The 23,511-nt window shown below is 38.7% G+C and overlaps 1 protein-coding gene across 4 annotated transcripts in view; it reads right to left on the bottom strand.

The window, feature by feature from the left end:
* The window catches only part of LOC126759960 (uncharacterized), a 410,786-nt gene that overhangs the window by 290,022 nt on the left and 97,253 nt on the right, over nucleotides 1-23,511 (bottom strand). For 3 of the 4 annotated variants that reach the window (XM_050475240.1, XM_050475239.1, XM_050475241.1), the window contains exons 4-5: nucleotides 19,940-21,353; nucleotides 1,309-12,663 (exon numbers count right to left, since the gene is read on the bottom strand). In XM_050475240.1, the coding sequence (XP_050331197.1) occupies nucleotides 9,821-12,663; nucleotides 19,940-21,353 (4,257 nt within the window). In that variant the 3' untranslated portion in view covers nucleotides 1,309-9,820. Of the gene's footprint in view, nucleotides 1-1,308; nucleotides 12,664-19,939; nucleotides 21,354-23,511 lie in introns of those variants that run through there. The other variant, XR_007667129.1, reaches the window with a different exon arrangement.

The raw sequence follows: 23,511 nt of genomic DNA, 5'->3' as shown, positions 1-23,511 counted from the left end.
AAGGCCACTGTGATAATTATGAATCTATTGGTCATGGAAAGCTTTTCGGGTACAATATCTATTAAATTTATATTCAGTTTAGGTTACAATATAACCGTATGCCTGATTCTATGTGATTCTTTGGTTTAAGCAGCTATATGCCTAGTGAATCGATCTAAATAGTTTGTTTGGAGATTGTAGCGTTGCCTTGCGCAATAATCTGTGCCAAATTTCGTGATCGTTTTTGACCAAAACATAAGATACTTGTATATATGTATGTACATATATATCATGATCTGATAGACTAGTTCGCGTAAATAGAGACAGGCAGGCGGACATGGCTACTATATTCTATAAGGCCACCGACGTCACCTTCTAAATGTTGCTAACTTCGTGACAAACTTAAGGGGGTACTCTTATGTGAACGCATACATTTTACCACTTTTTAGGAAAATTTTTTTTATGCGACAACAAAATTCAATTATTTTAATTTTTTAATATATTTTTATTTGTATTTTAAAATGTACAAAAAAATTTTTTTTTTCGTTTTTTACATTTTTAATATATTTTTTTTTAAATCAAAGTAGTCCCCAACAAAAAAAAAGTTCACTGGTCATGGTGATAGCGGCTGTTCATGTTGTCTAAAATCAAAAAATCTAATTGATTATTTAGTAGTTTTGCGGCTAACCCTACCAAATATAATCAATTTCTCTAAAAAAAAATGTCGAACTTCAAAAAAAGTCACGAAAATCTTGTTTTTTTTTCGTTCAAAATCGTTTAAAAAAAATATGAAAACATTTTCGAAAATAAACAATTCTGGTAGGCACGATAACTATAAATGAGTAGAAGAACATATGTAAATTTTAAAGCAATCGGTTGTATACTTTTATTTTTAGGACCATGAAAGTTTTAGAAAATGATGATTCGAGAAAAATGCGTTTAAAGTTTCAAAAGACTGCAGACTTGTCATGGCGCCTGGTAGACAGTCGCTTACGACACGTCGGCGACTATGAGCTGTAACTTATCGAATACTATGAATTTCGGTCTGAATTTTTCACAGCATGTTTTCAATGGGTTTTACTGTCAAAATATAAAAAAAATCGCTTTTCGAAGTGATTACATGAGAATACCCCCTTGATAAACCCTCTTCAGAATATAATTAAAGATATACTTAATCATAATGCAGAAAATTTTTTTACCCGTTATATACTGTTGGGCGCAGTTTTTACGACTAAAATTTAAATGAACAGCAGAAACAAATTTAATAGAGCAGTCTTACCTTTGGGATTGCAGATGAATTCACACAGAAAAGAGTTCAAAAAAGCAATATTTCACTTATTAGTATTAATATTTATTATATTTTTTGCGCATAAAAGTTGCTAACATAAGTTTATAATGACTAATTAATATGTATAACATACTCGTACATACAATGAATGCACTAAAGTGAACATAAAGCCATGGCTTACATTTTACATAATGGCTTCTGCTCGGTTTATCCATAATTTTTACACACTTTTTTCATTTGTATGCTGCACACAAATACATACATATGTATGTGGCTTACTTATGCATCGATATGTTACATAAATTAAACGCGCTTTTAAGTTTTTGCCGAATTACACCAAACGAAATAACGCAAAGGTTCCATCGATAATGCACCTAATAGCACAAATGACACAACTATCTCGCAAATGTCCAAAAAACGTATTCATGATATGTCGCACAGATTACTACTCGCATATCTACACTTGTGTTTACCGTAATGAGCATAAAACAAATTCTACAAATACATGTATATGTATATGTATATACACATACGCTTATATGTATGTATGTGTGCATGTAAATTGTTTTTTTGCAGATATTTATATTTTATTTGCGGAGTATTTTGCTTTAAAACCTTGTATTATTTTAAAATTAAAATTTCCGCAATAAATATAAAGCGTCAAATATTATATTAAAGTTATTTTATTTTGCGCTTACGCTGCAGTTTACGCTTAAGTTTAGCTGTCAACGTGAATTCTGTGAAAGCATGCGTTTTGAAAAAATTTAAAATACTTTCCAATAAAAACGTTTGTTCTGCGGCATGCGTTCACGACGCGCTGCCATTGTTAAAATATGATTTATATTTTTGTTTTGTGCGCAATGAATATTTTTAATCTTTAATTGATATTTAATATGCAATTAATATGTGTAAACGTGTGGTTTATGTAGCTGTATAGGTTTATTGCTTTTGTTGCCGTGGTTGCCAACGCTTTGCGCAGACACCAAAGCAATATTTCATAGGAAATAAAATGTTATGCGTGTGTGTGTAGGTGTTTTGTCTCTTTTTTTTTAACTAGGCTATATGAGTGTGTAATTAAATGCAAACACGTTTGTAAGTATATGATAATAATGCAATTAATTTACTGTTTATGAAGTTTATTGACACTGATGCTTAATCGATTTCAGCTGAACATCTAGTAATATAAAACCGCCGCCGGGCAACCATGAACTGTTTTCGTAACGCCTTCCCGTCTTTAACCTAACAGCTAATGTTACACTAACAATGTCAAAGCGCTTTGCAAATATGAAATATTATTCTAAAAACTTTTCTATGTAGTTGTGTGGTCAAATTGTGTACAGATTAGAATGTTGACTTTTCGTTTGTTTATGAAATGTCACCGACGGTAAGCAAGACCTTGATTGAGGCGTTCATGTTGCGCATGTAATTATGGCATCTTTGCCAAACTTTTTGCCTTTATTGCTTTTTAGCTTAATTTTCTTTTGAGGTGAAAACTTAAGAGGGTATTCTGGTCTAAAAGCATGAATTTCAGGTAATTTTTAAATTTAATTGTCGTAAAAAAAAGGCAATTAATATCTTTAGCAACCATTTTTTATTAGTTATTTGTTAATTTTAGAAGAGTAAAGAAAAAAATTAAAAACTAAGAAAAGTAAAAAATTTCAAAAATTATGAGCTGACGAAGTGGGGGGTCTCTAAAAATTTCCACGTGACCATACCCATGATTTCAACCCTCCTAGTTATCTGAAACCAAAAAAAAAAAAGATTATTAATCTAGAATAATGTCGCAATGGCCGGAACTACGGAAAAGTGGGGAAAAATTTTTTTCACAAAATGGCGACTGCCTGAAAAAAAAAGTTTTTTTGGATCACTTTTTCTGAATATTTCGAATTTTTTAAAAACAATAAAAATAAAAATTTGAGGATGTGTCTAGTTCCAACCATAGACAAGCCTATAAACAAGACTCTATAAAAATTTCAAGTAAATCGGTCCAGTAGAACCTGAGAAATCGTGGGTATCGTTCCGAAAAAGTCAGTTTTGAGAAAAACGCGTTTAAAGTTTAGGAGACAATTCTAGTGAACACGGACGCCACGTCACAAAATCGGCTGTATCTCCGAAAATAAGTCGAATTTTGAAAAATCCTTCCAAGGTCATATTTTTGAAAGTCTAAACTTTGCAAAAAAAAAATCGATTTTGTCAAAATCCTAGACAAGAATACCCTCTTAAAGTAGAAGTCCAAACCACGAGTGCCCTGTCAAAACTTGCTTTCATATAATTTGTTTAGCCATTTGTAGGATTTTCTCTCGTTTTCTGCTTCACTGTTAGTTATTTTGATAATAGCTGCTAGTCTCTGATGTATATTGAGCACAAAATTCAATATTTCAAAGTGAGCTCAATCTGTATTTGAACTTAGAAGCAAGCTATTGGTAATACTATTTCTTGAAAGGTGAAAATTTTCAAACTTAAACTCTACATCTTTAATATCATCAACCAAAGCTTTCGAAAGACTGTGGAAAAATATGAGAAATTTCTAATAACCTATTTATTTCACTCATTTCCATTTGGTATGCTATAAATTAAAATAAAGTGAACTTTAAAACATTTTTACATTTATTACCGCAGTGTTAACTCTTTAATAACTGAAATCTCTTAACTTTTGGCAATACCCACCAAAAGCATTCCTTTCGGGTCCGCACAAGTCCCAAATTCCTTCTATAAATATCTTTAGAATGTAGAAGAAATATTTTGATTCCCTTACTTCATCTGCTATCGCTTCGAATACTTTCAAAGCTGAATGCACAGGACCCTTTCAGTCAACATATCCGCCATATACATGTACTGTATGTATGTCTATGAATGTAGTAGTCGATTCAGATGTTTAGTAAAAGTAGAACTTGTTGGAGGGAGTTACTAGTCACCACAACTGCTCTTGGTTTCATACTATACATATTTCAAAATTAGCATGCAAAGAACTTATATTTCAAAAGTGATTAATTATTATTTAAATGCAGATTGACAACTGCACTCTTTGCCAAATATCCGCAAAACATCATTAGTCGTCATATTATGCTTTTCTGATATAAACAATGCGGTAGAGTCAAAATTATGAGTGTTTTGCCTAGCATAATACTAACGGTTAATCCAAGTACAAGTGCTTATTTTAAAATCCACGTTCTGCAAAGAATGTTTTTCTCGCGCTTCGCTCAACTTATGGTTATGGTCGCAGGTAATGCAAGAACTAAGCCGATCGGCGTTCCCAAACGACATCGTTTCGCTCTATGGGCTCTTGAAAAATTCCAAGAAGATCCGACGTTAGACCTTAGAGCAAAACATCACGCGTGTCATTCGCAAGTTACCAGTTAAAATGCTCGAACGAGTCATCGAAAATTGGACTCAATGGCTGGATCATCTGCGATGTAGACGCGGCATGCGCCAAAGGATGTTCTTTCAAATGATAATAAAAATTCCCATTAAGTTTGAAGTTTCGCTGTTTCTGTGCGACCCTCTAATTGGATTACGCTTTATATTGATATTGAAATTTGCAACATTTCTTCGTTAATGTGGAATATCGCCCTATATATTTTGTCCTGGTTGGTTTGGGTGATACCTGATAGAGTGCCATGTAGTCTCATGTAGTCATTGCCTCTCTGGTGTCTTGCTCTTGCATTTCATGCATACTTTTCGATCTGTCAGCCTTATTCTGTAGGCATGTGCCGCCATCAAACTTAGACCAATGAACATTCCAATCATATTTCTAGAGTCCCTTCTATCGACTGCTAGTCCGAATTTTCATCTGCCGTTTTACACATGACTTTTGCAGTTTTGCAGCAGGGAAGATCAGAACGTTGCGGTTTGATCTTTTTGCCATGCTCTGGTCTTGATCTTCTCAAAGATAATGCAAGGGTTTGCCAATGTCGATCACATTTTCAAATGACAGACGTGCACCACACGTAGCAATTTCGGTCACTGGCTTATTGCATTCGATTTTCATTAACTTGTGCACCAACTACTCCACCGTGGAGTAGAATTTATCTTACAATCACTGTGTAGCACCAGAGCATGAGAGAGAGAGAAAGCCCGCAGCTTGTGCCGAGCATCTGCTTACGTGTAAGTATAGTGTAAGGCATTGCTAGCTTTTCTTTCCCCTTTTTTCCACATTGTACTTCCACAGCAAATAGCTGTCTAAAATTAAAATTATTTGATGTGGTCATTTTGAGAGTTGTGTCGTATTTATTGAAGGGAGTATCCATGTAGAGAAAATAAGCAAAACCAGAGCCGTTTACTTTGAATTCAACACCGACCCGCTTGTGATGACAAATTCTAGACTATATTGACTGTGGTGGCCATTATAATGGTGTGTAGATACTTTGTCGTTATTAAGATGGAAATGCGTCTGTATGTCCCACTATCTTGGGTGGATTAAAACAAGATAACTTATTGCACCCAAGTAAGCCCTTCCTAATCTTCCTTATATAAAATTAATTTCCTGCTCATCATAATTCAATTGTGCACTTTGGTTAGTTCAAGATGCAAAAGTCTGTATTTTAAATTTTGGCGTTACTTGGTTTAATATGTTTTGAAGAAGATACTGTGCCCTTCGACTTTCGAAACAGTGTCCATGGACTATATACCACTTTACACCCAAGATGCACCATTAGATGACAAATCACTACATTTGCCTTTGTGAAATTGTTTGATAAAGAAAATCATTTTATTTCTTAGACGGAATAAAGAAAAGACTTGGCACAAGCTACGAGCCGGGCATACAAAGTGTGAAATGGAACAGTCACTTGAAAAGAAATACATATTTCTAACTGTATATAGTTACCACATATATGTACATCTAGTTACCGCATGCATAAGTACTGTATAAATAACCTACTACATGATTGTGATTATCTGTAAGATGCAACTTGTGAAGAGCCACTTTTGAATGTGCCATTTGACATATGCATGTCTATATGTACCGTTACTTAAATATTTAGTTGTCAATTTCTAAACTTAATAATTCATGTTAACTCTAATGCGTTTGTACACATCCTATTTGCTCTCACATAAACTATAGATGTTGTCCATTATGGCAAATATGTGTATATGCACTCGCATTTGTTAGACCCACTTGTGTAGCCGATGTGGTTGGCTTATCTCCAGTATTGATTATGAAACCCTTATACTCACAAATGTGCATCATATATTTACATACATACATCAGACTACGAGATGCATAAATGCGCATTCAAAGGAAATCATATTAGGAGGCATATGTATGTATGTGTATGTAAGTATGCTACAGAGCTGTCAATCTAAATCTCAATAACGGCATATTCAAGCTAATAATCAGATCATAATAAATATCAGATTTTATCATGATTATTATGAGATAAATAAATGTCGAGTGACAAGAGAAAGTGAGGCAATTGTGAAAATCATAAAAGCATGGGCATTAAAATTGTTGTTGTAGCAGCATATTTCCCCAAATAGTTTAGGACGATATAGTGTTAAGGAGTTAAAAGCTGTAATTATACTAATTTATTCATACTTTCGAGACGAGAATCCGAGGACAAAGTATGGAAGGCACGGACTTCGCAGCAATGAAACTGTCTGCACTTAAATACCGTCCTTCATGACACCTATTGCATATTGTCAAAAATTTGTGTGTCTTCAATCCTCTAAGGAATTATATGAGGGGACGAGGAATATTTGGAAATTTTTTCCATATTTTTTCATATATTTTGTAAGATTATATAAATTATCGCTACTTCCATGTTTCATATAGAACGCAAGGTCGCTGGTTGAGAAGAATTTCATATTTCATCCCAATGAACGGGCATCTTAAAAATCGTATGTTAACAGTTCACCATCATTTGATTTTCAATGTGAAAATACTACTTCGGTCCAGAATTCAGTCAGTATATTTTCAAATTTTTTTTGTGGTATTGAGAAAAGTAGTTAAATTGCTAACTCTCAACCCAATCCACAAAAAAACGGAGACCCTACAATCTGCGCCAACTACCGTGGAATAAGCCTCCTCAACTCCCACATAAGGTCTTATCGAGCGTATTGTGTGAAAGATTCGAATTCGATACCAAACTTCTGCAATCCACTCCTGAAAGAAAATAGTTCGAACTGCAGATCCGATGATATTGACATCACTGGCCTCAACAACCGCGCCGTTAGTTCTGCTTTCTCCAGGTTGGACAGAGAAGCGAATAAAAATGGGTCTGGTAGTGAAAGAGAACAAGACGAAATATCTTTTTTTATACAACACACAATTGTCGCACTCGCGACTTGGCTCCCACATCAATGTTGATAACAATCGTTGTGATTTCGTGAGTATCTGCCAGCGACGGCCTAATATCGCGGTGCTTTTTAAAGGCACATAGGTCAATACAATGCGCTGATCAGCGTCATAAATAATAAATGCTTTTGCACGTATTTTTTGGTTCCAATTGGTCGGGTGGAAGATATACCTTTTCCACCTTGGTCAGGTTCGATGCCGATCTAAAACTTCTGCTATGGGTCCGGCAACCAGCCGCAATGCGAATCCACACTTAATTGAATTTTTCAATCCTACCTGCCTTAAGGTTTAAACCACAGCCACCACGAATCTCCCCAAAGGGCCAAACCCAATGAGCAAATTGGAGCGAGGTCCAAGGGCTAACTCTACCCCGTGGTACCAGACTTAAGTCTCCGGTCAGACCTTGTTGTTTTTGCTACCCAACAAATTCAATGACTGTTGACATTTGAACTTCAAATGTTTCATCATTAGAAGTAATCTTATTCAAAGTCTATAACAAAGACTATGCTGAAATTTCTAGGCAAGCCAAGAATACAGACATAGTGCATATGGGTGCCTCTTACGACAGGCGTACCTTGCAGCTGAAGAATTTCACCCACTGCGAGATAACCTCGTCTATCTTGGCACCAGCATTAACACCAACAAAAGCGTGAGTCTCGAAATCCAACGCAGAATAACTCTTACCTACAGCTGCTACTTCGGACTGAGTAGGCAATTGAGAATTAATGTCCTTTCTCGACGAACAAAGACCAAATTCTATAAATCACTTATAATTCCCGTCTTGCAATATGGTGCGGAGGCATGGACGATGACAACATCTGATGAGACGGCGTTACGAGTGTTCGAGAGAAAGATTTTGCGGAAGATTTATGGTTCTTTGCGCATTGGCAACGGCGAATACCGCAGTCGATGAAACGAGATGTACGACGACATTGACAAAGTTCAGCGAATTAAGAGACTACGTTGGCTATGGCATGCCGTCCGAATGGATGAAAACACTCAAGTTCTGAGAGTATTCGGCGACGACGGGGAAGCAGAGGATGAGGAAGACATTCAGTCCGTTGTAAAGACTAGATGGAGAAGGACCTGGCTACATTTGGAATCTCCAAAAAGGAAAAACTACTGCCGCCAGCAAAGAAGAGGAAAATATTGATTTGAAATATAGTATATCCCACTTAGTTAAAAAACTATAAGGTTCATCTTGAAGTCTGCTTAACAATTTCATTTACGATTTTGTTTTATATCGAAGTCGTAGTTGTCCATGTCTTGTAGTGGAAATGAATAATAAGTATATTCTTCCGTTCCAATTTTTCAAAAAAAAAAGAAATCTGATTTGAGCCAAGGACTTCTGTTTGTCAAACAAGACTTTACTGACTGATTTAGCGTGGTAGGTTGAGACACATAACTTTTAATTTTGATCTAACGATATTTCATTTGAGCATGTTGCTTGCAGCGTCCTTGCATATATTAGTGTAACATTGTGTTGATTTTGTGTTTGTTTTATGTAAAATTTAAAATGATTATACGACTGCTATACCCACAGAATGTACGAGTATTGATATGTAGTAAAATATGTATTTATGTATATATTTTATGCTAGCAAATAATTTAAGAGCTAATTATATTGTTATGTTTGTAGTCTAATTTTGAAAGTCAAACGCCAGGAATTGGAAAACAAGAAAAACACGAAGTGTAGCAAAAAGAAAAGGTCAAAAGAACGTGCCGTTAGTCAGTGCTTACTACAGAGCGTTCGTGTCCTTTTGAGGCAGCTGCAACAATTATTGTTTCGATTAAACAAAGAATACTTTTTGAATAGTTGGAATAAAAGCGAAAGAGAAATCTATTTAACAAAATTTAAAAAAGAAAATAGTTTAAATGCTCTGTTGCAGCTGTGTGTGTGCGTGGAGTTGCGCAAGCCGTTTGCTTTGGTGGCATTTGCCTTGCTCTGCCAGCGTATGTAGCGGTGGTGCAATGGTGTTGCGCTTGTTTCGTTCAGATATGGCTTAACACTGTAAGCTTTACTTACTCCTCACCTGTCTTAAACTTCTGTTAATACTATTTACTGTTTTCGATTTTCGATTTTCGTTTTCTTCTTTTTTACTTTCTACATCTCCATCTTCATTAACGTCTTGGTCAACATTTTTTATTATCGTTTGCGTTTCGGTCCTGGTGTGAGTGTTTGTTTGTTTTGTGCTGCTTGTCCGGGTCGTCTCCGTCCACGTCTCTTTCGCTGCCGCAGTCATTGAAGTGCAGTGAATTTAAGGCATTGGGTAGTGATTTTGTTCGAAATCTTTCTGTCGTTCCAGCTGCGCCTTCTTTGTGGTCTCCAGCCGACGATCAGTGATAGCCACAAATGGCAATCGTTGCTTGCGTCCCGTATTACCGGTACCCACTTGTCGCGGTGACGCATCAATCACACGGTGGTAGACAAACGAGCTAATAGTACGTCCCATAACGGCATTAGCCACTCCCCCCTCTACGCCATCAGCGTCATCACTACCAAAGCCACTCGGCGTTGCCGCAACCGCAGTAGTTGTTGTGGCTGCCGAGTCGTCACCATTCATGCCATCATCACCGTTGGCTCTGGGAGTCGTCGTCGTGGTTGAAGCGGCTGCTGCTGCAGCGGTTAACGTTTTATAAACACTCGGTTTGTAAGCGCTGAAACGTGACAACGATTTGTGGTAACTGCCGCGTGTGCCAAGACCATTGACTCCAACATTACCAGCAGCACTTGTACCATTTTCACCGCCTAGGCCATATATATTGCCCCATCTGTTACCATTGAGCTCACTACTGGCTGGCGCTAAAAACGCTAGTTTGCCACGACTGCCGCCGCTCGGTGCGAATTGCGCGCTACGACTGCGTGGCTTGCCGATGAAATTGCCAGCGATGGCCGGATATGAGGGCAAACGAAAAATTGCTGCTTTTGGTGCGCTCGACACTGTGGCAGCGTGCGCGGGGTTGGGTGTTGTTAATTTTTCGATTTGCCATCTCATTTGTGCGCTTCCTGCCAATTCGTTTGCATTCGATTTATTTTCGATTTCCTTTTGCCAAAAGTCAATGTCGCCATCGTCGGCAGCATAAGCGTCGAGGTCTGTGTCGGCTGAAATGCTGACATCCTCGTCTGGCAGCTTGTTGTCTGATTGTGCTGCCGTTTTGTAGGTGCTGATTACATCTGACTTGCCGCTCACATCTGGGTTGGCGGAGATTGCCTCAGATTTTGTCAACACACCTGTTGTTTCCCCTGTCGTCTGGGTAGTAGCAATTTGCGTCAGTCGTTGCTGTGCAAATAAATCTTGATAGTGATGTCGGTCCTCCTTGCGGTTATTGTTGTTACTTGCACTAATGCTGCTACTGTCAGCGCTGCTGATATCACGATTATGATAGCGCTTGCGTTTCTCCTTTAGGTAGTCGTCATCGATGCGTATTCTACCCGCAGTACTGCTACCGCCTGCGCTTCGACTGCTTGCATGCGGTCCCGGCTGCAGTACCGAACTAGACCAACTGCGCCCCAAAGTAGGTGGAAGACGCGTCGGTGGCGGCAGAGTGCCTTCAAGCAAATTCAGCAATTGCTTATTGCGTCTGTTGTACTTCTTAATGTATGGCGGCAAGTTTGCGTCTTCATCATGACTATTCTGTGCTTCCTCCAACTCGGCAGCGCTCTCATAATCATCGTCGTAGTCTTCTGCAGCATCAGCCAAGTCGCTAGCGCCGACCTTTAGTTCGGGATAAAGTTCAGGGTGGTCCTCGCGGAAGTGTTCATCGTACAACTGAAACTGTACGCGTGCCAAGTGGGGCCACTTGGCATAGTAGCGTTCCAACTCCTCCAATTCTGTGATTTGATGGCCCAGTTGAAGCGTTCCCTGTTCCACCCTCTCGTGCTCAGTTTGCTTTAGATGTTGTTTTGTATACGAGGGTGGCGGTATCGGTGTCTGCACCATGCCCAACTCCACTGCCGCCTGTGTGTCTGCGGCGTGTGGTGAGGGTGGATCATGTAGTTTTCGTTCTTTGGAATCTGTTGGATGTTGTTGCTGGAGCTGTCTGTCGCTTGATTGATAATGTTTACTATTTTGATGATGCTTGTGATGATTACCGCTGCCACCTCTATGTTGATGGGAGTCGTGGTGTTGTTGTCGATGCTGATATGGTGGCGTGTGCAGTCGATGATGATGACTCCAATGTTTTCCGTGGTGTGTGTGATAATGTTGATGTTGTTTTGCGGCGTGTTGTCGCTGCAGGTGTTGATGATGCTGTTGCTCCTGCACATGCGGTAGTTGGCTGGCTGCTTTCTCGCGCTGCACTTTGTCTTCGTTGCCGTAGACTTTAATGCCATTACGTAGCACCGGGCTTACACGTCGGTACCAGTTATTATTGTCCGCTGCTATCATGTGCTCCATGCTGAGTTCGTGCGCACGCAAACGCTCTTCGTCTTCTCTAGACAGCGCTACCTCAGTAATAGTCGTACCCTCTCCTTCGACGCCAGTTGGCTTGTAGCTTTTCATCGACGCTGCTTTAGTCTGCATACCCTCGTCGTCCGCCGTCTCTAAGTAATAGTTTACCTGCCCTTCGTAGAAATGTTTTGTGTCTCCACCTGTGGACCGTTCGCTGTTCGCTCTGCTTGTAGCCAACTTACCAGCGCTCTGATTGCCTACAACAAATATTGGTGATGCTGGTAATCCACGTGATTTTTCCGCTTCAATTTTCCTTGCATATTTTCTTAACGTTTCTGCATGTTTTTGCTCTCTAGCGTTAGCAATATTCTCTCTTGTTTGTTGTTGTTCCCGATAGTAATCGGTGTAGTTGTCATTTGTCAACTTCGCCTGTGTCGAGTTGAGTGTGTGCTTAGCACTCATTTCAAATGCATTTCCCATAGGCGGCAATCCTGTCGACATGTGCGGCGCTGCTGTTATTGTTGCTGCGTCAATTGCTGTTGTCATTGCTTTAGCTGTCAAGGAGGCTATCGTTGCATGACGCAGGTAATCCTTATATTTTTTCTTGTACATTTTATGTCCGTAGCGCCGACTGTTCCGACGTTGCGCCTTGTAGCGCTCAAAGGACGAGGAGTGTGCTGCATGAAGCTCGCCAGCATCGGCCACTTTACCTTCATTGCAACGGTGTTGATAATTTTTGTTGTTTGCAATTGGTTTCGTATGCGAGTGCATATTGTTTGTGTGGTCATCAGAGTCATCAGGTTGTAGAGCGGGCGTGAGGAAAAGAGAAAAATGTAGAAATCGTAAGCATTTTTGCTGTTAAAATTTTTATAAACTAGAAAAGTCGATTGTATATGTTTTTGTGTAGTTGTTAAGAACAATCGGTTTTATTTACATCTCGCTCACAATACAGCATTCAGAAACAAACATAGACATATTATTTGAGTTAAATAATTCTTCTAATGATTTCCAGAACAACAACTTTACTTATTGTTTCTAATTTAGTAATGTGTAATTTATTCGATAATACCATTAAAGCTTTTAAATCAAGTGAGATTTAGTTCCAGTCCAATTGAGTTTTAAATTTTTTTTGAATCACGCCTAGTAGGCCGCACTTCTTACTATTCGTCTGGAAGAAATCGCACATTTAACCATTTCAGTTTCAAGTTGAATGGATAAATTGGCTAGTTAACTTATACTGTCTTTCCTATGATTTATATCGGGTGATTTTTTAAGAGCTTGATAACTTTTTTTAAAAAAAAACGCATAAAATTTGCAAAATCTCATCGGTTCTTTATTTGAAACGTTAGATTGGTTCATGACATTTACTTTTTGAAGATAATTTCATTTAAATGTTGACCGCGGCTGCGTCTTAGGTGGTCCATTCGGAAAGTCCAATTTTGGGCAACTTTTTCGAGCATTTCGGCCGGAATAGCCCGAATTTCTTCGGAAATGTTGTCTTCCAAAGCTGGAATAGTTGCTGGCTTATTTCTGTAGACTTTAGACTTGACGTAGCCCCACAAAAAATAGTCTAAAGGCGTTAAATCGCATGATCTTGGTGGCCAACTGCCCATGCATCCCGAAAAATGCACTGTTTGGTGTGGTTTGTACGCTGGTGGAATCATTGGACCGTATTTTTTCAAAGATGCTGTTGGACGCAACGTTACGGTGAATGGCGATCGCTATCGTTCGATGCTAACAAACTTTTTGTTGCCAAAAATGGAAGAACTGAACTTGGTTGACATGTGGTTTCAACAAGATGGCGCTACATGCCACACAGCTCGCGATTCTATGGCCATTTTGAGGGAAAACTTCGGAGAACAATTCATCTCAAGAAATGGACCCGTAAGTTGGCCACCAAGATCATGCGATTTAACGCCTTTAGACTATTTTTTGTGGGGCTACGTCAAGTCTAAAGTCTACAGAAATAAGCCAGCAACTATTCCAGCTTTGGAAGACAACATTTCCGAAGAAATTCGGGCTATTCCGGCCGAAATGCTCGAAAAAGTTGCCCAAAATTGGACTTTCCGAATGGACCAAGACGCAGCCGCGGTCAACATTTAAATGAAATTATCTTCAAAAAGTAAATGTCATGAACCAATCTAACGTTTCAAATAAAGAACCGATGAGATTTTGCAAATTTTATGCGTTTTTTTTTAAAAAAGAAATCAAGCTCTTAAAAAAAGTTACAAAAAAGTACCACGAAATTGTAATTCAAAATTCCGGGGTAAATGATGCATCAAAATATTATAGTTTGTTATGTTTCTAGGACTGTTCTAAATTACTTTGCCAAATGTGAGCGCGATCTGTCAACCAGTTTATTTATAGGACCTACTTAAGTCGGTCCAACTCAGTAGCGCGTTGAGATTTTTACAATGAATAATAATATCGAACAAAGAATTTGTCTCGAATTTTGTATTTCTAACCAAATTTTGTATGCGGAATCATTGCGAATGTTGGAAAAGGCTTACGGTGATTCAGTTTTATCAAAAACACAAGCCTACGGATGATACAAAGCCTTCAAAGACGGTCGAGATCGTTGAAAATATGCCTCGTTCTGGACGACCTTCGTCCACTTCAACTAATGCAAAAAGTGAAGGATATGGTGTTTGAAAATCGTCAAGAAAATATTAAAGATAATTGGAATGAGTTTGGTGGATATTTTGGGTATGAAATGCGTTCCTGCTCGACTCGTCCTGATAAAGCTATATTTTTTTCAAAAGGAGTAACGTAAACAGGTCTCTTTGGACATGTTTGACCATGCGAATTCCGGTCCAATATTTATGGAGAACATTATAACGGCTTATGATATATGGGCTTATGAGTCTGACATGCAAAGGATTAAACAATCATTGGAATGGAGGGGAAAAACGAAACGAAATGAAGCCGAAACCAAAAAAAACACGCCAAAACCGCTTAAAATCAATGAGATTTGTTTTTTCGATATTCGTGGTTTAGTGCATCATGAATTTGTTCCGGAGGGATAGACGGTCAATAAGGAGTTCTATTTGGAAATATTGAGGCGTTGACGTGAGAACATGAATCGAAAACGACTTGAATTGTGAAGGAACAATTCATTGACATTACACGATGACAATGCCACGATTGTGACCGAATTTAAAGCCAAAAACACAATGAATACCATCGATGAACCACTTTCAAGGCGACTAGATAAATATTAATGAATAATTCAATATTTTGCGTTTTATTTACAATTTCCAGGTACTTATTAGGGTGAGTCCAAGAAACGATTGTTTTTTTTTCAATTGGTGGATAGACCTCTAGGAAAGACTGTACGAGTATGAGCTCTTAACCGTAACTAAGTTGACTTAGTTCATCACGCGAATCATTTATATACCATAGACACTGCATACGGTCACCGAATTTCTTTGTGTGTGTCTCAAACTTCATGGCAAGCAGGTTACTGCGGCAGTTGAGTTAATTTTTATATACCACTGTGGATAAAAAATAGTCAGACTTTTTTAATTTAAATTTCGCTTCTAGGTTAATATGACGGTCTGCCAAATGTCAACGCAAAATAATCAAGATTTTTTAGTATACCCTTGTCTTTCAGAAGTACAAAGGTGCATTGAGTAATTTTTACGATAAGTGAAATTTTTCACAAAGGAGTTCCATTAAATTTTGTGTGCGAAATCAAATTTCTGGTGTTGAAATGTTTGGAATGTTGGAAAAGGCCTTCGGTGATAATTGTTTGTCGTGAGCAAGTGTGCTTGATTGGTACCAAAAATATTCAAAGAGGGTCGAAACGCGTTGACGATGAACTATATCCAGAGCGGCCATCAACATTAACTGATGATCAACACGGAAATAAAATAAAGGAATTAGTGCTTGAAAATCGACAGTTAACAGTCAGAGACTTAACTGGCATCGTTGGACTATCGGAAGAATAGTGAAAAGTGAAAAGTGAAAAGGCACAATAGACCCAAGGTCGCGGTGCATTCCTCAATTATTTATCAGTGAAAACCATTTTGAAAGATTATTTGAGTCTAAGGAACGTGAAAGCACGATTGATTCCAAAATCACACAGCGTCACGTTAACGTCTGTGAAATAATGCTTTCCGACTATTAGCATGTAATGAAACGTATTTCACACCGGAAACAAACTATCATTCGGCCGAATATCGTGTCAAAGGTGAGTCGAAAATGCCACACAGCTCAAAAATGAAGGTTATGTTAGCAGTTTTTCTTCGATTACTTCGAATTTCTTTCGACTGTCAACAAGGATTACTATTTGAGTGTTATACGTCATTGGCGCGAAGCAATTCGTAAAAACAGATCGGAGTTAAGGGCCGAAAATTCTTGGTTTTTGCTCCACGATAATGCAACGTCGCATGCTACATTGATTCTTCGTGAGTTATGGCCAAATTGTTAACCACTATCGTGCCCCAGCCCCACTGTATTTACTTGATTAAGCTCCGTGTGACTTCTGGCTATTCAGAAAATTCAAGCGACCGCTCCGGGGGAACCGTTTTGATTTAATTAATGATAGCAAATGTGACTCACCACGCACAATTTTATAAATTTCCAGAAAATACACAAAAAAATCAATAAAAAACAATATTATTTTTTGGATCATTAATATCATACTAAATTATAAAAAAAATTTGAGAGCAACCACTATAACCGCGTAAGTGGTGTCTACGACAATAAACAAGAAGAACAAAATATTTCCAAATATTATATGTGAACTGAAAAGGCTGGGCTCTATTCAATCAGATATATTTTTATAAAATTACAAATGCCTCTGTATTAATCATTGATACCGCTTGTGGTACATTACTTCTTCAAAGACCGTGCACTATTTTCTCGGGCATTTTCGCGTTTTCAGCAACACACGCTTTCAACCGTGCTAACCACGCCGATGAATTTCAATTGAGCAATACTAAACATACACAGTAAGAGAAACAGTTGCGGTTTACACGCACGTCGCGCTGTCAATCACCAAATCACATACCCGCCAACACTGCGTATGAGCAACAAGGCTCTGTAACTAACCGAACAGTAAGCTGTTGTAGCGCACAAATAAGGTCATTGAAATACGCCAATAAGAAGTGGCAATAAGATGTGCATAAGCAGCTTTGTGTACGTGGAAAATGTGGCGACGTCTTAAGTGCGTTAACGGCCGTCATTTGGTATTCGAATGGGCCGAAATTTCTCTTCGCTATTGATCGGTTGGCGGTGGTTGGAGAGGCAGATACACGGTGATGTGAATCATTTTGATGCGCTGCAAGGCGGCGAATTACATAATTCACATATCGGCACGTAGACCACAGTGGATGGTGTGCCTTTACTTTTGGCTACATTGTCTGCATTACTGATTGCCTGATGTGCTGCTGGTGTGCATCCCGCAGACCGAATGGGCTCAAGCTGTCGCTGCGCACACGCTTTCTCTGTATGCCTGCAAACGATTCCATATAGGACAGGAAGTGGTAATGGTAACTGTGCCAGTGTACTGGCGCAACGTGTCTGGCTTTCACAATCGCTCACAAAGGAATACTCATTGGCAGCATTTCAATTTGTAATATTTATTTTGTATATTATTTTCACGCCGCTTTGTGGTGTTTTGTGGTGGCGCAGAGAAGTTCGCCACTTACATATAAATGTACGCGCAACAAAATTCCAGGCATTCTTTGAAAACACTAGTATAGATGGTTAGTTTGTTAGTAAGTACGTTCTACATTAGCTACATTATTAATTACAACCTATCCCTTAAAGCGCAAGCGCAAGCAGCAAATTCTGATATGGAAGCAAATTAAATATTTGCTTGGGCTGTATTTGTTGTTGTCCGCTGATCGCTACAAGTTTGCAATGATGAGGCCATTGAGAAGAGAAAGTATAACTTTTGCATTGTTTGTTTGTGGCATCAATTAAAGAAAGCTCCGGGGGAAACAAGTATTATTTAATGAATTGGCCGTAAATGTAAGAACAGAGTTGTAGGTTATTAATAATATTTGGATTCATTTTAATTTTTATACCCTCGCAACATGTTGCAAACCGATTATAAAATTGTATAAAGTAACGAATATTTCCTCTTTTCATATTCATATTTCCTCAACTTAATTGAGAGTAAAATTTTATATTTTTGAAGTTATACACACTCCAAACGTTTTGGCGTAGAAGTGCGTTTTGTGTTGTTTACAGTTACTTAAAAAACTCATCTCGATCAAGAAATGGAACTAAATTTTAAACATTTTTTTACAACATCGACTAAGTGGTCAACGTTTCTCGTAATCTGAAAAGCCGGTTGATGCGCTCAGAATATTTTAAGAAACCAAAAACTGAAATAACAGTAAGGCAGAATAATCGTATTTCAAACTTTCATGTGCTGGACACGTTTTATATTTTTATTTATTTTATACTATTCATACATATAACAGGGAAAAAACGTTAACTTCGGCTGTACCGAAGCTAATATGGAAGCTATATGCTACAGTAATCGGATGTGAACAATTTTTTCGGAGATTACATTGTTGCCTTAGAAAATAGCCTGTGCCAAATTTTGTGAATATATCTTGTCAAATGTGAAAGTTGTCATACAAGAACTTGATTCCGATCGTTGAGTTTGTATGGCAGCTATATGTTATAGTGGTCCGATATCGGCCGTTTCGACAAATGAGCAGCTTCTTGAAGAGAAAATGACGCTGGCAAAGTTTCAAAACGATATCTTAAAAACTGAGGGACTAGTTCGTGTATATACAGCCAGACGGACAGACAGACGGACATGGCTAAATCGACTCAGCTTCCTTCTCATCAGAAATGCCGGCTCCGCTTTGCCGTTAAATTTGCAATTTTCGTCACCAGTCACAATACGATGCAAAAACAACTTCCAACAGGCGCAATCGTCTTTCAACGTCTCTTGGCTTCAATTCATATGGCCAACAATTTGATTTTGAGTGTATCTCACAGTTTTTAAACATTTTAAAATGTCTGCTTGATTGATTGACAAAATTTTTTCTAGCTCTTTATGGGCTTGGCGACAATCTTAATCCAGCAATGCTTCCAGTTTCTCATCTTCAAACTTTTTCGGCTTCATCTCTCAAACAAAATTCACCACTTTTAAATCGCGCAAACGACTTTGGCAACCAGAGTATGTTTACCGTGGCCTTACCCCAAAATACGATGACTTTCGGCTAAGGTTTTCCCTTATTCAAGTAATGAAGAAGAACTTCCCTAAAACCCCTTCTCGACATATTTAAGTGAAATTATTGTTGTTTACGCTACAAGTAATTGATATATGCTAAGATAGACGCACAAGGACAGTAGCTTTTCAACGCATGTTCAGCATGTCGGAACAATGAAATACTAATCAAGTTACGCCATCTCTTGGCAAATCACACGAATATTGTTAAAGACCTTATAATATCATCAGGTCTGTCCGAAAAGCGGAACATTCGAAAGCACGTGCAAGTATTGAGCTTCAGATGGACGTGCAGCTTTTACGCTTTTACTGCAATGAGCTTAATTACTTTAAGTAAGTAAGTATTGTTTAGCATCCTCATAAAACAGCAATATTATGAGTAAATCAGATTGAAGTCCAAAGTTGCGCGAAAGCAGCGAACCGATAACCGCAATGTTGTTCATACAGATTTCATTCGGCAAATATTGCTTTCCAAATATTTTCCCGAATTAAACAAACTTTGGCTGAGAGCAACTTAAAGACAACCAACAACTTCAACACGATCGCACAGCGAACACTTGCAAAAACAATAAACCAACAAAGTGCTTAAATTCACACGCAAATGTACACACAAGCCCACACACGTGCCCACGCACACATACATACATATGTATGTACACTCGAGATTTGAGATATTTTATACTGTCTAAACATCCAAGGCAGCGGCATCTCCACACCCACACATTCCCACGTCTATTCAAACGCTCGTACAACAATTGTTTTTTGGCAAAACCAAAGTCAACACTTACCCGTTAGCGATTGTTGTTGTTGTTGTTGTTGCAACTGATTTCGTGTTGCATGCACAGCACCAAGTTCGGCCGCATCGTCGTTGTCAGCAGTTTTTGCAACAATGTCTGCTGTTTTGGCCGAGTTTCTAACGGTGTTCTCGAGCTCATCCGCATCTGCTTGCTCCTCGGCGAACGCCGTTTCGCGCTTCTTCGAGCTGTTTGTTAAGATGCCAAAATAGGTTATTGAGTAATCGGCTTGTGGCTCTGCCACCGCACCAGCGCTGTCAGCAACTTCAACGTGCTGCGGAAGTTTTTGTAGTTGTTGCACATGCCTGGGTTGGTTTTCAGACGTTTCAACTTTCTCTGCGTCCGACATTTGCGTGAACGTGCCTGCCTCATATTCGCCTTCGATGTGAGCGAGTTCGCCGTGGTGATGGCGTTTATACGAGTGACTGTTGTTGTTGTCATGGTTGCCATTTTTATTGTTTTTGTTAGCATGGTCGTTGGCACTGCTGCTGCTGGCTCTTTCATTGCGCTTGAATTTTTTAATTTGTCGATGATCTTCTTCTACATGCATGCCGCTCATAGACGCTAGCCTCGCTTCTGCCCTGCCCTCTCGGCTTTGCTTGGCAATCGAAGCCGTTTGATGGCCGTGCAGCTCCCTTTGCAAGTGCTGCTGTTGTTGCTGCCCGGCGGCATCTTCTTCATTACGAAACTTGTCCTCGATATCGCCGATCGCCGTTTCCTCCGGTTGATTATCGTCCGTGTACTCCATTTCTGATTTATTGTTTACTTGTTTACTCATATTGTTGCCTTTATTTATAGCAGTGTTCTGGATGCTTTCGCTTTGCTCGTCAACAGCAGAGCCATTTATGCCAGCATTTTTCGTTAAGTTGTTATTGTTGCTGTGCATGTTGTCGTTCGCTTTGTCATCATTGTTTACCGTTTGTGCCGTTGCTTTATTAAATTTTTCTGCAACTAAGTTTTCAATAAATTGCTGATGCCGCGCGGTCACGTCTCGGCTCTGCTCTTCATAACTTTGTGCGTCCTCTGCTGCTATTAATTTGTGATTTTGTTGTCCTCTTGGATGTCGCGTCAATACAAAACTTTGCCTTGCTTCGGTCACGCTGGGCAGCGCCAATGGCTCCTCAGCCGTGATGTCCGACGCATCCGCTTCGTCCATGGAAGCATCATCATTGTAGACAGCTGTGTTGTCACTGTCATATTTTCTGTCATCATTTTTGTTATTGTTGTTATTGCTGTTGTCTGCATTGTTTTTCAATTTGTTGTTTCGCTTTCTTACAGTTTTCCTTAGCTGTGCGCTTTTGTTGTTGCTGCCTTTGTTTTTATTGTCTCCATTGTTGTTGTTATGCTCGTAATATTCTTCTTTCTCACGACTGCTTTCTGAAGTGCTGAATTTTTGCGCTGCAAGTATCTGCATAAATTGAAAATAAGCGAGAGAAAAAGATAATTGAGTCAGCAAAGGAAATTTGATGTTATATCGGAAATTGAAATGAAATGAAAAATTGTAATATTTTAATAGCTTTTAAGCAAAAATTACGCATTTGCGTCTTTCCGTTGAAACAATTAGTGTGAACGTTATTTTTAAGTTTCTTCCATCATATGATAGAAAGTAGAGTTTGGAGCTTGAAAGACGAATATAAGAAAATAGAATAGTCTATACCTTTTAAGCAAATGAATATGGAAGCCCCTGTCTTCAAAGAAACAGTAATCGAGCCGCCATCTTGGGCTCTTACTTTGTAACCTGTGAAGCGATAGCATATTAATCTATTTTCAAATCAACAAAGACCAGGACTCAACGGAGCTCGGTTCGAACTCGCAAAAGTCGGTGAAAAAAGTACAAAGCTGTATAGATGACTCGGTGGTACGAGATTTGATAATAACACTACTCAACAAATTTTCCGCACAACCTTTCTCTCGAAAACTCGTAACGTCGACTCATCAGATGTTGTCATCGTTCATGCCTCTGCCCCATATAGCAGGAAGGGGATTATGATGATATTTGGTCTTTGTTCGCCAAAAGAAAACTGTACTTTTCAATTGTCTACTCAGTCCGAAGTAGTACCTGTTGACAAGAGATATTCTGCGTTAGATTTCGAGACTGATGTTGCTGTTGGCGTTGATGCTGATTCCAAGAAGGACGAAATTATCTACAACTTCGAAGTTATGACTGTCAACAGCGACCTGGCAGCCAAGTCGCGATAGCGACGACTGTTTGTTTGACGACACGAGATATTTCGTTTTACCCTCGTTCACTATCACACCCATTCGCTTCGCTTTTTTGTGCAATCCGGAGAAAACAGAACTAAGCCCACGGTTTTATGGCCAATGATATCGATGTCATCGGCGCACGCCTGTAGCTGAACACTCTATTCAGATCTGCATCCCGAATTATTTTCTCCAGCAATAGATTGAAGAAGTCGCAAGATAGGGAGTCGTCTTGTCTGAAACTCGTATGTTATCGAACGGCTCGGAAAAGTCCTTCCCGATCCTGACGGAACTTTTGATATTGCTCAACGTCAGTTTACACAGCTGTATTAATTTTGCGGGGATACCAAATTCAGACATCGAGGCATAAAGGCAGCTCCTTTTCGTGCTGTAAAAATAAGCTTTAAAATCGACGAAGAGGTTGTGTCGCAGATTGTGGTGTCTGGGCAGAGCACACTTAAATTATAATCGTCCGGTATGCTTTCGTTCAACCATATTTTACCTCCTGGCTCTATCACCGCAGTCGCAAAATCACTGTGAGCTAGTGTAATTAATTCAGAAATTGTGGAATATGAAACAAGTTTCACTCGATTATACAATTCTGTGGAGCTGCTGATAAAACTGTGTCGACATTGTGTTTTTCAGAAGCATTTTTTTGATTTTTTTGAGAACACCAGATGTGAAAGCATTTTGAAACAATATTGACACGTCCGTAATAATGAGATACTGCTAATCTTTCGATTGTGAGCTTTCGGGCTCCTGATTTATGCAGAGCTTTTGCGTGATCTAATATTAATGAACCTTGTAACCAGCAATTTGATTTGAAGTTCTTAAACTGTCGGCTATTCCGATCAGCTGAATCTTAATATCATCACAAATACTTTTTTGTAACAGTCTATGGAATGCTCATAAAGTTCATCCTCTTCGGTGCTCATACCTGTAGCTGTAAGGAATTGAATTTATTTCTCTGGCATAGAGCTTAGACAGCACTCAGTATGCATTTTTTGTATGAAAAGATATTTTACTTTCCAAAAAATTAATACCAGATAAATTTGGCTAAAAAGACTTTGGTCTAAATATGAATGGACATATTTCTTATTCTTTGACTGAATCTTCACCTAAAGGATTTTATTTGGTGTAAGAAATTAGTTTCTGTGCCTTAATCGCGAGGGTGTGGGGCTTTTTCATAAGATGATTCTTTTATTTTATCGGTCATACTACAATTTGTACGATTCGACGCCTTAATCATAATAAATAGCATGACCCACGTTATCTCAAACACTCCCTACCATTTTGTTTTGTAACCCGTGCCTCTTATAAAATTCTCTAGAAAACTGGTCTAGTTAAGGAAGTAGAAGAATCGC

The sequence above is a fragment of the Bactrocera neohumeralis genome, chromosome 5, assembly GCF_024586455.1.
Source record: "Bactrocera neohumeralis isolate Rockhampton chromosome 5, APGP_CSIRO_Bneo_wtdbg2-racon-allhic-juicebox.fasta_v2, whole genome shotgun sequence".
In the NCBI taxonomy this organism is placed as follows: Eukaryota; Metazoa; Arthropoda; class Insecta; order Diptera; family Tephritidae; genus Bactrocera; species Bactrocera neohumeralis.
Note: the sequence above shows the minus strand (reverse complement) of the source record. Positions and strands in the feature narration are given on the sequence as shown.